Here is a 16,002-nt window from a genome sequence, read left to right on the forward strand (position 1 = left end):
TTGATGGCTTTGTTGCAATATTATTCAAAAATATGAAGATAGGTGGAGGGGCAGTTAGTTTTGAGGAAGTAGAGAGACTGCAGACAGACTTAGGCAGATTAGGATAATAAGCAAAGAAACGGCAGATGGAATACAGAGTCAAGAAGTGTATGGTCACGCACACCACCCTCTGGCAAAAGAAGCTCATTCTCATCTCTGCTCTGGTGCGATATACTTCTATTGTCAGGCTGGGTCCTCTGGTCCTAGACTCCCCCACTACTGGACACATCCTGTCCACATCCACTTTATCCAAGCTTTTAGTATTCAATAGGTTTCAATGAAATATCCTCCCCACCCCCATTCTAAATTACAGTGAGCTATCAAACACTCCTCATATCATTAATCCTCAAAACCCTCTCCTACTCCAGCTGTTCTTAGATAGGGGCCCACAACTGCTCACAATAATAAGATTATAAGCATTCATAAAATTGTTCTTTATATGAGCAGTGGAGACCAGGTCATTTGGTGTATGTAAAGCAGAGGTTGATAGGTTCTTGATTAGTCAGGGTGTGAAAGGTTACAGAAAGAAGGCAGGAGTCGACTCGATGGGCTGAATGGTCTTTATGATTATATTGTTATAGTTGTCAAAGAAAGAATTTGTTGCATTATATTTTGCTCAATGTAATAGTGGATTTTTTTTTTATTCTCTAATATTTCAGCAACCGATCAGTTTTCTGCAGCCCTGCACTTCTACCTTCAAGCTGGTGCTATTTGTTCAGACTTCTTCAATAAGTGCGTTCCTTCCGATGTGTACACAGACATGGTAAGAACAGAGAACATATAACTGTACAGGCCCTTTGGCCCACAATGTTGTGCTGACCATTTCATCTAATCCAGGGTCACTCTCTTTCTTTTTCAATCTTTATTATTGTTATTAATATCAACAAAATAAAATTGATACATAGATAATGGGATTACAAACATACACAATTCAACTGAACATGAAAGAATACATAAGCAATGATTACAGTATAAATGAGTATTCCCAAATCATGGACGATACAATATATAAATAAACAAGGCAAACCTAGGTATATCATAATATATAATTGAAAAAAGAAAAAGAAAAAAAAATTATGCAAAAAAAAACTAATCTAATAATCTAGTAACTAATAAGGAAAAAAAAAGGAAAAAAGAGAAGAAGAAAAACTGGAAAAAGAAAAGAAAGAAAAAAAAAGGGCTGTTTATAATATCTCACAAAAATACAAAATCATCAGTGTCGTCAACTCTGATCCTCTCAACATATATAAAATCGAAACTGGAAAATCAAATAGGCCTGGAACAGGGCCATATTACATCATATGAAAATATTGAATAAATGGTCTCCATATCTTTTCAAATTTAATAGAAGTATCAAATACACCACTTCTAATTTTTTCTAAATTTAAACATAACATAGTTTGAGAAAACCAATGAAATACAATAGGAGGATTAATTTCCTTCCAATTCAACAAAATAGATCTTCTAGCCATTAGTGTAAGAAACGCAATCATTCGACAGGCGGAAGAAGATAAATGAAGTGAATCCATCATTGGTAAACCAAAAATTGTGGTAATAGGATGGGGTTGTAAATCAATGTTCAATACCGCAGAGATAATATCAAAAATATCTTTCCAATATTTTTTCAAAAGCGGACACGACCAGAACATATGAGTTAAAGACGCTATTTCAGATTGACATCTATCACAAATAGAATTTATATAGGAATAAAAATGAGCCAAATTATCCTTGGACATATGGGCCCTATGTACGACCTTAAACTGTATTAATGAATATTTGGCACATATAGATGATGTATTAACTAAATGAAGAATTCTATCCCAATTCTCAATAAGAATAATAAGGTTAAGCTCTCTTTCCCAATCATTTTTTGTCTTATAAAGGGGCTTTAAACGTATCTTCATAATTATATTATAAAGTTTTGATATAAGCCCTTTCTGAAAGGGGTTTAATTCAAACAAATTCTCCAAAATATCTGAAGACACAAAATTTGGAAAAGTAGGAAGTACAGTATTTAAAAAATTCCTAATCTGTAAATATCTAAAAAAATGAAATCTAGGCAAATTATATTTATTAGATAATTGCTCAAAAGACATGAAACAATTATCCAAAAATAAATCAGAAAATCGTAGTAATCCCTTAGTCTTCCAAGCCGAATAAGCTTGGTCTATAATTGAAGGGTGGAAAAAACAAATGGATACAATAGGAATATTTAAAACAAACTGAGTCAACCCAAAAAATTTCCGAAATTGAAACCATATACGTAAAGTATGTTTAACTATTGGGTTGTCAATTCGTTTCGGCAATTTAGAAAAAGCAAAAGGGAGAGAAGTCCCCAAAATAGAACCCAGTGCAAAACCTGGTACCTATTTAATTTCCAGGCTCACCCAATGAGAGCTAAAAGATCCATCCCAATCTTTCAACCAACATATCAAACATCTAGTATTAACTGCCCAATAATAAAATCTAAAATTAGGCAATGCTAATCCACCTTCCTTCCTTGCCTTCTGTAAGTATATTTTACCTAACCTGGGATTTTTATTCTGCCATATATTTGAGGAAATTTTCGAATCAACATTAGTAAAAAAAGATTTCGGAATAAAAATTGGTACCGCTTGAAAAATATATAAGAACTTAGGTAAAATAACCATCTTAATAGCATTAATCCTACCTATCAGAGATAAAGATAATGGTGACCACTTAGTAAACAAGCATTTAATCTGATCAATTAAGGGTACAAAATTAACCTTAAATAAGTCTTTATGGTTTTTTGTGATTTTAATCCCTAAATAAATAAAAGAGTCATTAACTAATTTAAAAGGTAAGTTTCCATAAATTGGGACCTGTCTATTTAAAGGAAACAATTCACTCTTATTAAGATTTAATTTATACCCAGAAAAATCACTAAATTGAGCCAACAATGATAAAACTACAGGAATGGATTTCTCAGGATTAGAAATAAATAATAATAAATCATCTGCATACAAAGAAAACTTACGAGTAACTGTCCCACGATTAATACCAAGAATATCCTGTGATTCTCTGATAGCAATTGCCAAGGATTCTAAAGCAATATCAAATAATAGTGGGCCAAGAGGACAGCCTTGTCTAGTGCCCCGAGACGAAAAAAGGGAGATCTTTGATTATTAGTAAACACCAAGGCTACTGGAGTATGATAAATCAGTTTAATCCAGGAAATAAATGTCAGACTAAAATTAAACTTCTCCAACACATTAAATAAGTATGACCATTCAACTCTGTCAAATGCTTTCTCCGCATCTAATGAAATAACACATTCTGAAGTATTATGTGAAGGAGTATACACAATATTCAATAACCTAACATTAAAAAAAAGAATAACGATTTTTAATAAAACCGGTTTGATCTTCCGAGATAATTTGGGGTAATACCTTCTCCAACCTGGATGCAAGTAACTTGGAAAAAATCTTGGAATCTACATTCAATAAGAATATTGGTCTATAGGATGCGCAATCAGTAGGGTCTTTATCTTTCTTCAATATTAAAGAGATGGAAGCTCTATAAAAAGATTGTGGCAAATTGCCCAATCTAATTGCTTCTTCAAAAACCTTATATAACCAAGGAGAGAGAGTAGCGGAAAAACATTTTAAAAATTCTGCTGTATACCCATCTGGACCAGGTGCTTTCCCTGAATTCATGGAGGAAATAACCCCTGATTTCTGCATCAGTCATAGGAGTTTCCAATATTGAAAGATCATCTGGTGATAATTTTGGAAAATTCAATTTCCCAAGAAAATCACGCATGGTACCACAATCCTGAGGAAATTCAGAATGATACAGGGAAGTATAAAAATCTTGAAATGATTTATTTGTCTCATCATGATTAACTGCCAGGGTCACCCTCATTCTTCCCTCCTACGTAGTCTCCATTTTTCATCCATGTGCCAAGAACATCCATTTTGAACAGAGATGAGGAGAGATTTCTTTAGCCAGAGTCTGATGAATCTGTGCAATTCATTACCACAGAGACTGTGAAGATCAAATCGAGTATATTTAAAGCAGAGGTTGAAGATTCTTGACTAATCAAGGCATCAAGTTTATGGGGGTGGCAAGGTAACTTAATGGCCAGCACAACGTTTTACAGTACCTGCGACCTGCTTTCAATTCCTGCCACTGCCGGTATGTTCTCCCCGTGAAGTGGGTTTCCTCCAGGTGCTCTGGTTTCCTGACATAGTCCAAAGACGTACCAGTTGGCCTGTCAACTGATCATTGTAAATTGTCCTGTGATTAGGCTGGGATTAAGTTGGGGAGGTTGCTGGGTGGTGTAGATCAAAGGGCTGGAAGGGCCAGTTCCATACTGTATGTCAATAAGTAAATAGATAAAGGCAGGAGAATGGGTTGAGAGGGAAAATGCGTCAGCTGTGATGAAATGGTGAAGCGGACATGATGGGTTGAAAGGCCTAATTCTGCTCTGATGTTTTTTTTATTCAGTGCAACCGTGAACAATAGCCTGATCAGAATTGCTGATCGTGTCAACTAGTTCCCAAAGAGAACTCTGATAGGCCAATCAGATGGTTCACTGTTGCTCAGCAATAGAACATAAAAAAATCGTATGTACAATTAAGAAATTACTAAAAAATAGTAGAAATCCTGGAGTCATGATGATCATGAAGTCTGCTGGAGAGAGACATTTATACACATGTTGTCCTCCATAATTCAGAGAGATTGAAGGATAAGGTTGCAGGGTGACAAAACATGACAGGAACACTTGGAACTAAAATCTAATCCCTACATAAGAAAACAGCACCTGATCTTTCCGCACTGTTCTCCAGCAGTTTAAGGACTAAGTCCAGCCGGAACATAACTCACAAGAGCTCTTGAAAGTCGGGTATTAACCCCACCTGCCAACAGCCAAGCATTGCCATCCTGGTCCCCTTCACGATAGCTTATGTAGAAGCATGTGACTCCCTCCCAGAGATGATCGGTGTTTGTTCACTCAACTCCTGAAGGCTTGGACCCCATCGTCGCAGATGTTTCCAACCACAGCATCTGGAAGGCTGTTCCAAATTCTGATAGCACAGTGAAGGAAGCTTCTGTCCAGTGTGCAGGTTCTTGCATCAGGGACAGAAACAGCATGAGCAGGCATAGACAAACTTGATCGTGTGATGTGCCGTCTCATAAGATGAAGGCAGCATGGTGTGAAGGTCTGAGGGCTGTGGCTGGTGTGCATTTTATATAGCACAGTAGTTAAAGTAACCTGTCGTCTGTGGTGTAAGCTACTGATGGCTAGCTTCTCACGAGCTGTGGCTTCATCTACACCTGTAATCCTGAGAGCCTTTCTCTGAATGGAATTAAGCTGGCTGAGGACACTCTGGGAGGCATACTCCATGAGACTTCATACCTGGGCTTTGTAAACCATGGCTCTGCCCTCTTTGTCTAGTTTGGATGCTACTTTCCGTAGAGCTCCAAGCCTTTGTCCAGCCTTGTTTGAAATAGTGAAAGGTGTTTATCCCACACCAACTTGGTGTCAATACTAACACCAAGGAACAAAGCCATCTATTCCATCATCCAAAGCATTGAGATATAATGTTAAATCAGCCACTGCTTTATCCATGCTAGAATCTTTCCTATAATACCACAGGTTCATAGCTTGTTAAGTAGCCTCATATGTGGCATCTTGTTGAAAGCCACCTGAAAATGCAAGTGCACAGCATCAATCAATTTTCCTTTGTCTATTATGCTTATTCTTCAAAGAATTCCAGCAGATTTGTCAGGGAGGATTTTCCCATGAGGCAGCCATGTTGACTATGGCCTGTTTTATCCTGAGCCTCCAAGTATCCCAAAACCACATCCTTAACAATCGACTCCAACATCTTCCCAACCACTGAAGTCAGACTAACTGGCCTATAATTTCCCTTCTTCTGACTTTCTCCCTTCTTGAAGAGTGGAGTTACATTTGCAACTTTCCAGTCTTTCAGAAGCAAGACATTTCGGAATCTAGTGGTTCTTGAAAGATCATTTCTAACGCTTTCTTGATCTCTTCAACCATCTCTTTCAGAACTCTGGGCTGTACACCATATGGTTCAGGTGACTTACAAACCTTTCAGTTTCCCAAGAACCTTCTCTCTAGTTATGGTAATTTCACATACTTAATGACCCCCGACATCTAGAACTTCCACCATACTGCTAGTGTCTTCCACGGTGAAGACTGATGCATCTCCAGCCATACATCATGGAAATGGGCACTTCAGCCCACTCACTACGCTGACCAACAGGCACCCTCTTGATCCCAGATTGTTCTCCCCATGTCCTCATCAGTTGTTGCCAGGTTCAATGCTATTGTCAGACTCCCTGAGACACTAGGAATAACTTACATTGGCCAGTTCTCCCACTAACTCACTCGTCTTCATCATATGGGGGAAGACTGGACTGACTTTAAAACTTATGCATTTCAGGTTCTTGAAAGAAGATAATTAAGGCAGCCCAGTGATGTAGCAGTTTGTGTGACGCCTGACAGCATCAGTGTCCTGGTCAAATCCCACTGCTGTCTTTAAAGAGCAAACATGAGGAAATCTGCAGATGCTGGAAATTCAAACAACACACACAAAATGCTGGTGGAACACAGCAGGCCAGGCAGCATCTATAAGGAGAAGCACTGTCGATGTTTCGGGCTGAGACCCTTCATCAGGACTAACGATGAAGGGTCTGATGAAGTCCTGACGAAGGGTCTCGGCCCGAAACGTCGACAGCTCTTCTCCCTATAGATGCTGCCTGGCCTGCTGCGTTCCACCAGCATTTTGTGTGTGCTGTCTTTAAAGAGCTTGTACATTTTCCCCGTGACTGTGGGAGTTTCCTCTGGGTGCTCCAGTTCCCTTCCACATTCTAAAGACGTGCAGGTTAGCGGGTTAATTGGTTACGTGGGTATAATTGGGCAGCACGGGCTTGTGGATCAAAAGTTCAAACTCTACTTTGTTTTTCAATACACCCAAAAGAACCCAGGTGCAAAACACAGTACCAACATAGTTACGATAGAAGGAAAACACAGTCACAAAATAAAATAATACAAGTGTTCCCCCCCACCACCACCTTTACAAAGGTGGAGCGTTCCTATGAAACCTTTCTTAAGTCGAAACGGTGTAAAGCGAAGAACCATTAATTTATATGGGAAAAAGCGAAAATCCTCTGTAATGCGAAAACAGGTTACTAATATAGGTCTTTTGTAAAAGTGAACATTCTTAAAGCTGGGGGACACCTGTATAGCCCAAGTCCCTGAGTGACAAGAGCTGCAGATGATTCATGGGATGTTATAAGACCATAAGATATAAGAGCAGAATAGGCCATTCGGCCCATCGAGTCTGCTCTGCCATTCAATCACTGGCTGATCCACTTCATCTAGTCATCCCCACTCCACTGTTCTCACCTGATACCCTTTGATGCCCTGGCTAATCAAGAACCTATCTATCTCTGCTTTAAATACACCCAGTGACTTGGCCTCCACAGCCACTCATGGCAACAAATTCCACAGATTTACCTGTTGTCTTGGTCCACCTTGTTGCCATGTCTTATCTCTAAATAAATAAATAAAAGCAGCCTTAACTGTTAACTCACCACACGCACTACCTGAGCGCTGAGTATTTCCAGTGTTTCTGCTTTTCAGATTTCCACTATTTGAGTAAAACAAAGTGAAGTGATAAAGTAACCAGTAACCAGGAAGTTTAATGAACTGTACATATCTAATTATTGTCACATTTATTTTTTAATAAAGGTGCTGAAGAGAATGATCAAATGTTGTTCAATGTTAAACTGCCACACACAAGTAAGTAAAAAATATTCATTCACGTTTGTTTTGTTTTAAACTCTGTCATGGGCCATCGGTTTGTAAAATTCTAAACCTCCCCATGGAAGTGAGTGACTTAAAGAGTAAGTGGTGGGAGGGGAGGCTTCGGGGCTTTGACCATTCATTTCTTGTTTTGAGAATGTCTGTGAAGAGTATGAATTTCAGGTTGTACACTACACATTCTCTTATAGTAAAATGAACCTTTGAAGGGATGGGAATGAAGTTGCATCTCAAATGTTACCTGTAGATAATGGTTGTCAGTGAGGTACAGCATTAGAGTTGTAGGAAAGTACGGCACAGAACAGGCCCTTCGGCCCATCTAATCCATGCAGAACCATTTAACTGCCTTCCTTCCATAGTCTTTCCTTTAATAGAACAAGATCATTTAATGTCATTTCCAGTATACAACTGTAAAGAAGAACAAAGTAATTGTTACACCAGATTCGATGCAGTACGAGAAGAAGCACAAAAGACAAAGAACACAGTAATATAAATTTTAAAATTTTCAAACTGCTGAAGGCCTCAGCAGGTCAGGCAGCATCTATAAAAAGGAATGAACAGTTGATTGTTCAGACCAAGACCCTTCTTCACGACTGGAAAGAATGGGGGATAAGCCAGAATAAAAAAGTTGGGGAGAGAAAGGAGGATAGCTATAAGGTGATATGTGAAAGGTATAAGATGATTGGGCCAGAAGGGTAAAAGGCTGGTGAAGAAGGAATCTGATAGGAGAGGAGAGTGGACCGTAGGAGAAAGGGAAGGGAAAGGGGAAGGGGACCCAGGTGATAGGCTGGTGTGAAGAGGGGAAAGGCCGGATAGGGGAATAGAAGAAGAGTGGAGGGGGAGGCAAAGTTTTTTTTACTGGAAGGAGAATCAGTATTCATGCCATCAAATTGGAGACTACTCAAACTGAGTATAAGGTGTTGCTCCTACGGCCCGCTCTCCTCTCCTATCAGATTCCTTCTTCTTCAGCCATTTCCATTTGGGGGAGAGAAAGGTGAATATCTGGCACAAGAGGAGGCCGTGAGCCAACATGTCAGAATGGAATCAGAATTAAAATGTTTATGGAGGTACTCGACAAAACAGTCCTCCAATTTACAACGGGTCTCATGAATATAGAGGAGGCTGCATCAGGAGCACCTGACACAATAGAGGGCCCTAGTAGATTCACAGGTGAAGTGTTGCCTCACCTGGATGGACTCTCTAGGTGAGGGAGGAGGTGTAGCACTTTGGCTGCTTGCTTGGATAAGTGCCAGGAGGGAGATTAATAAGGAGGGATGAATGGACAAAGGGATCATGAAGGGAGTGTTGGAATACAAAAGTAAGGTAGCCAAAGAGAATATCAAAAGTTCCTTCAGATACATGAAGTGCAGAGAGGCCAGAATGGATATTGGGCCGGTGGAAAACGATGCTGGAGAGGTAGTAATGGAGAACAAGGAAACTGCAGATGAACTGAATAAGTACTGTGCATCAGTCTTCACTGTGGAAGACACTAGCAATATGGTGGAAGTTCCAGGTGTCGGGGGTCATGAAGTGTGTGAAGTTACCATAACTAGAGAGAAGGTTCTTGGGAAACTGTAAGGCCTGAAGGTCGAACAGATGGACTACACCCCAGGGTTCTGAAAGAGGTGACTGAAGAGATTGCGGAGACATTAGTAATCTTTCAAGAATCACTAGATTCTGGAATGGTTCCAGAAACTAGAAAATTGGAAATATCACTCCACTCTTCAAGAAAGGAGAGAGTCAGAAGAAAGGAAAGTGGGTAACAGTCAGGAAGGGGAAAAGGATTAAGGTGCCAGTGCAGAGAACCTCTACACAACAGGTATGTCACTCTGGATACTGTTGTGGGGTGGGGTGCTGTTGACCTTACACAAGAAAGTCTCAGTGGTCAGGTTTCTGGCATGGAGTCTGTGACTCAGAAGGGAAAGGGGGAGAAGAGGCACAGTGCGATTGGGAAGATGTTGGAATCAATTATATCATGTTTCCTATGGTGGAAGACTCTGTGCCAGAAGACACGGCCTCAGAATAAAAGGGTGACCTTTTAGAACGGAAATGAGGAGGAATTTAGAAACATAAAAAACCTGCAGCACAATACAGGCCCTTTGGCCCACAAAGCTGTACCGAACATGTCCTTACCTTAGAACTACCTAGACTTACCCATTGTCCTCTATTTTTCCGAGCTCCGTGTATCCTCCAGGAGTCTCTTAAAAGACCCTATCGTTTCCGCCTCCACCACCGCCACTGGCAGCCCTTTCCACGTACTCACCATTCCCTGAGTAACAAATACTTACCTCTGACATCTCCTTTGTACCTACTTCCAAACACCTTAAAACTGTGCCCTCTTGTGCTAGCCATTTCAGCCCTGGGAAAAAGCCTCTGACTATCCACACGATCAATGCCTCGCGTTATCTTGTACACCTTTAGCAGGAGCAGCTGTGGAGGCCAAGTCTTTATGTATATTTAAGGCAGAGGTTGATAGATTCTTGATTGGTCAGATGTGAAGGGATATGGGGAGAAGGCAGAAGATTGGGGCTGAGAAGGAAAATGGATCAGTCATGTTGAAATGGTGGAGCAGACTCAATGGGACAAACCGGTTAATTCTGATCCTGTAATCTTTTGGTCTTGATAATGGCTTTAAACACCGGACCTCAATCAATAGCAGCATAAAATAGAATCAACTGACTAATTTGGTACACAGGCTGCTGGATTACTAATTCAGTAACATCAAGATCATTTGTGCCAAATGAATCGTGTCTGGGGATAAACTTGTCTCGTTTTGTTACAGTTTCATTCTCATTAAAATATCTAAGTGGCTTGACTTCAACTAACCATGTATTGGAAGTGGTAAATTATATCCTGTTATCTCTGATTATAACTCTGGTCACAGAGCTGACAGTATATGTGATGATACATTTAGTTGCACAGTGTCCAACAGTACGCACACCAAACAAGTTCCCGAGATTTCAGTTTTAGAATACAGGCCCTTCAGCCCATAACGTTGTGCCAACTTTTTAACCTACTCAAACTTTAATCTAACCCTTCTCTCATAGAAACATAGAAAATAGGTGCAGGAGTAGGCCATTTGGCCCTTCGAGACTGCACCGCCATTCAGTATGATCATGGCTGATCATCCAACTGAGAACCCTGTACCTGCTTTTTCTCCATACCCCCTGCTCCTTTTAGCCACAAGGGCCATATCTAACTTCCTCTTAAATATAGCCAATGTACCAGCCTCCTGTGGCAGAGAATTCCATAGATTCACCACTCTCTGTGTGAAGAAGTTTTTCCTCATCTCGGTCCTAAAAGGCTTCCCCTTTATCCTTAAACTGTGACCCCCGTTCTGGACTTCCCCATCATCGGAAACAATCTTCCTGCATCTAGCCTGTCCAATCCCTTTAGAATTTTATACATTTCAATAAGATCCCCCCCTCAATCTTCTAAATTCTAGTGAGTATAAGCCTAGTCGATCCAGTCTTTCTTCATATGAAAGTCCTGCCATCCCAGGAATCAATCTGGTGAACCTTCTCTGTACTCCCTCTATGGCAAGAATGTCTTTCCTCAGATTAGGGGACCAAAACTGCACACAATATTCTAGGTGTGGTCTCACCAAGGCCTTGTACAACTGCAGTAGAACCTCCCTGCTCCTGTACTCAAATCCTTTTGCTATGAATGCCAACATACCATTTGCCTTTTTGCACCGCCTGCTGTACCTGCATGCCCACCTTCAATGACTGGTGTACAATGACACCCAGGTCTCATTGCACCTCCCCTTTTCCTAATCAGCCACCGTTCAGATAATAATCTGTTTTCCTGTTCTTGCAACCAAAGTGGATAACCTCACATTTATCCACATTAAATTACATCTGCCAGGAATTTGCCCACTCATCTAACCTATCCAAGTCACCCTGCATCCTCTTAGCATCCTCCTCACAGCTAACACCGCCGCCCAGCTTCATGTCATCCGCAAACTTGGAGATGCTGCATTTAATTCCCTCGTCTAAATCATTAATATATATTGTAAACAACTGTGGTCCCAGCACTGAGCTTTGCGGTACCCCACTAGTCACTGCCTGCCATTCTGAAAAGGTCCTGTTTACTCCCACTCTTTGCTTCCTGTCTGCCAACCAATTCTCTATCCACATCAATACCATACCCCCAATACCGTGTGCTTTAAGTTTGCACACTAATCTCCTGTGTGGGACCTTGTCAAAAGCCTTTTGAAAATCTAAATATACCACATCCACTGACTCTCCCCATCCACTCTACTAGTTACATCTTCAAAAAATTCTATAAGATTCGTCAGACATGATTTTCCTTTCACAAATCCATGCTGACTTTGTCCAATGATTTCACCTCTTTCCAAATGTGCTGTTATCACATCTTTGATAACCGACTCTAGCATTTTCCCCACCACCGATGTCAGACTAACCGGTCTATAATTCCCCGGTTTCTCTCTCCCTCCATTTTTTAAAAAGTAGGGTTACATTAGCCACCCTCCAATCCTCAGGAACTGATCCAGAATCTAAGGAGTTTTGAAAAATTATCACTAATGCATCCACTATTTCTTGGGCTACTTCCTTAAGCACTCTGAGATGCAGACCATCTGGCCCTCGGGATTTGTCTGCCTTTAATCCCTTCAATTTACCTAACACTACTTCCCTACTAACGTGTATTTCCCTCAGTTCCTCCATCTCACTAGACCCTTGGTCCCCTACTATTTCCGGAAGATTATTTATGTCCTCCTTAGTGAAGACATAACCAAAGTAGTTATTCAGTTGGTCTGCTATGTCCTTGTTCCCTATAATCAATTCACCTGTTTCTGACTGTAAGGGACCTACATTTGTCTTGACCAATCTTTTTCTTTTCACATATCTATAAAAGCTTTTACAATCAGTTTTTATGTTCCCTGCCAGCTTTCTCTCATAATCTTTTTTCCCTTTCCTAATTAAGCCCTTTGTCCTCCTCTGCTGGTCTCTGAATTTCTCCCAGTCCTCAGGTGTGCCACTTTTTTTTGTTAATTTATATGTTTCTTCTTTGGACTTGATACTATCCCTAATTTCCCTTGTCAGCCACAGGTGCACTACCTTCCCTGGTTTATTCTTTTGCCAAACTGGGATGAACAATTGTTGTAGTTCATCCATGCGATCTTTAAATGCTTGCCATTGCATATCTACCGTCAACCCTTTAAGTATCATTTGCCAGTCTATCTTAGCTAATTCACATCTCATACCTTCAAAGTCACCCTTCTTTAAGTTCAGAACCTTTGTTTTGGAATTAACTATGTCACTCTCCATCTTAATGAAGAATTCCACCATATTATGGTCACTCTTTCCCAAGGGGCCTTGCATGACAAGATTGCTAACTAACCCTTCCACATTGCTCTATACAATCTAGAATGGTCTGCTATCTAGTTGGTTCCTCGACATGTTGGTTCAGAAAACCATCTCGCATACATTCCAAGAAATCCTCTTCCTCAGCACCCTTACCAATTTGGTTCACCCAATCTATATGTAGATTGAAGTCACCCATTATAACTACTGTTCCTTTATTGCATGCTGTCTGGACACACCCCCTGCTGACTGCTCCTGTGGTTCCTCCCACACACGCATTTCTGATTTCCTGTTTAATGCCATCCCCAACCTCATTAGTACTGTTAGGTGGCCTGTACACAACTCCCACCAGCGTTTTCTGCCCCTTAGTGTTATGCAGCTCTACCCATATCGATTCCACATCCACCAGGCTAATGCCCTTCCTTTCTATTGTGTTAATCTCCTCTCTAACCAGCAACGCTACCCCACCCTCCTTTTCTTTCCTGTCTATCCCTCCTGAATATTAAATATCCCTGGATGTTGAGCTCCCATCCTTGGTCACCCTGGAGCCATGTCACTGTGATCCCAACTATATCATATTCATTAATAACTATCTGCACATTCAATTCATCCACCTTGTTACGAATGCTCCTCGCATTGACACACAAAGCCTTCAGGCTTGTTTTTACAACACTCTTAGCCCTTATACAATTATGTTGAAAAGTGGCCCTTTTTGCTTTTTGCCCTGGATTTGCCTGCCTACCACTTTTACTTTTCACCATACTACTTTTTGCTTCTACCCTCATTTTACACCCCTCTGTCTCTCTGCACTTGTTCCCATCCCCCTGTCACATTAGTTTAAAGCCTCCTGAACAGCAGTAGCAAACGCTCCCCCTCGGACATTGTTCTCAGTCCAGCCCAGGTGCAAAGCGTCCTGTTTGTACCGGTCCCACCTCCCCCAGAACTGGTTCCAATGCCCCAGAAATTTGAATCCCTCCCCCTTGCACCATTTTTCAAGCCACGTATTCAACTGAAATATCCTCCTATTTCTACTCTGACCAGCATGTGGCACTGGTAGTAATCCAGAGATAATTACCTTTGTGGTCCTACTTTTTTGTTTATCTCCTAAATTCACCTTGTAGGACCTTATCCCGTTTTTTACCTATATCTCTCCTAGATAGCCTTTCATTTTTCTATCACCCATGTGCCTAGCTAAACGTTTTTTTTAAATCCCTAATGTATCTGCTTCTACCACCACCCCTGGCAGGGGGTTGCACACACCCACCACTCTGTGTAAAAAAAAAGCACAACTACGTCAGACATCCCCCCCCCCCATACTTTCCTCCAATCACCTTAAAATTATGCCCCCTCAAATTAGCCACCTGCCGTAGGAAAACATCCCATCCATTCGATCTTTTATCTTGTAAACCTCTATCCTCCTTTGAAGAAAAAAACCCAAAATGCCAAATTTGTTGAAACTATTTTACGTTTTGACTAGGTTGCAATATTGTGTCAGTTCCTCAGAGAGGTGGATTATATGACTGCTTTCAAGGCTTTGCAAGAACAAAACAGGTAAAAAGAAGACTTTCTAACAACAAAATACTGTAGATGCTGGAAATCTGGAATTATGACAAAATGCTGGAAACATTCAGATCAGACATTTGTGAAGGGGACGTTTCAGGTTAATGGTGTTACATTAAAACATGGAATGGTGTGTTGGATTCTGATGCTTTTAATCCAATCTTCTTTCAGAAGTAAGGAAAGAGGCACTAAACTTGTAGCTTCACAGTTATTTTATGAAGAATTAATAGAACAAAGAGAGTTGGAAGCAGACAGTGATGGGACAGAGGCTGGCAGTAGAGGGGAGGGGAAAAGCAAAGATGGCAGAGCCTCATAGTCATCTCTTTTTATATCCCATAGATGAGAAACATTGCATTCAAATTCATAGATAATAGTCAACCAATCAAATGGCCCCTATTCAAATACGACAATAGCAAGAGAACTTTCCAGAATTATACAAATGTACTCACCAGGCAACGCACTGAACAATTTGGTATACACATAAACAAGAGAAAGTCTGCAGATGCTGGAAATCCAAAACAACACACACAAAATGCTGGAGGAATTCAGCAGGTCGACTGTCTACTCTTTTCCAATTTCAATTTCATGTATGTACTTTGACCATGAGGAAACATATTAAAGTTTCAAAAAATGCTAGCTGGTAATTTGTTGCGCTGCAAAGAAATAAGAATCAAACAGTCTAATGCAGCAAGTTTCAACGTGCAGACAAATACAGAAGTTTAGGCACTGCGATAGAGCGGAGACCAGGAGAAGCTGAAACGTGTTCAGGTTGAGCAAATTGCTAACACGAGATTCTGCAGATGCTGGAACTCTGGAGCTGCACACACAAGATGCTGGAAGAACTTAGCAGGTCGGGCAGCATCGATGGAAATGAATAAACAATTGACTTTTTGTGCCCAGATCCTTCTGTAGGACTAGTAAGGAAAGGGGCAGAAGCCAGAAGGAGGTGGTGGAGGGGAAGGTTGAGCAAGTGGAACACCTGTCAGCTTAACCTTGTTGGTGGGGAAGTTCAAGAATAAAAGTAGATTTGTTAATTGACTTCAGCTAAGATTAGATTGATTAGAGAAACTGGGCAAAGAAGTGGCAGGTGCAATACAGTGCTGGGAAGTGTGTGCTCGTGAACTTTGGTAGAAAGAATAAATGTGTAGTCTATTTTCTAAGCAGGAAGAATATTCAAAAATTAGAGGGGCAAAGAGATTTGGGAGACCTAGTGCAGGTTTTACTAAAGGTTAACTTGCAGGTTGAGTTGGTGGTAAGGAA

At 40.6% G+C, this 16,002-nt stretch overlaps 1 protein-coding gene across 3 annotated transcripts in view; it reads left to right on the top strand.

The window, feature by feature from the left end:
• Positions 1–16,002, top strand: part of ints8 (integrator complex subunit 8) — a 102,281-nt gene that overhangs the window by 78,072 nt on the left and 8,207 nt on the right. For all 3 annotated transcript variants that reach the window (XM_059985085.1, XM_059985104.1, XM_059985094.1), the window contains 3 exons: positions 699–802; positions 7,784–7,834; positions 14,660–14,733. In XM_059985085.1, the coding sequence (XP_059841068.1) occupies positions 699–802; positions 7,784–7,834; positions 14,660–14,733 (229 nt within the window). The remainder of the gene's footprint in view (positions 1–698; positions 803–7,783; positions 7,835–14,659; positions 14,734–16,002) is intronic.

The sequence above is a fragment of the Hypanus sabinus genome, chromosome 1 (genome assembly GCF_030144855.1).
Source record: "Hypanus sabinus isolate sHypSab1 chromosome 1, sHypSab1.hap1, whole genome shotgun sequence".
Lineage (NCBI taxonomy): Eukaryota > Metazoa > Chordata > Chondrichthyes > Myliobatiformes > Dasyatidae > Hypanus > Hypanus sabinus.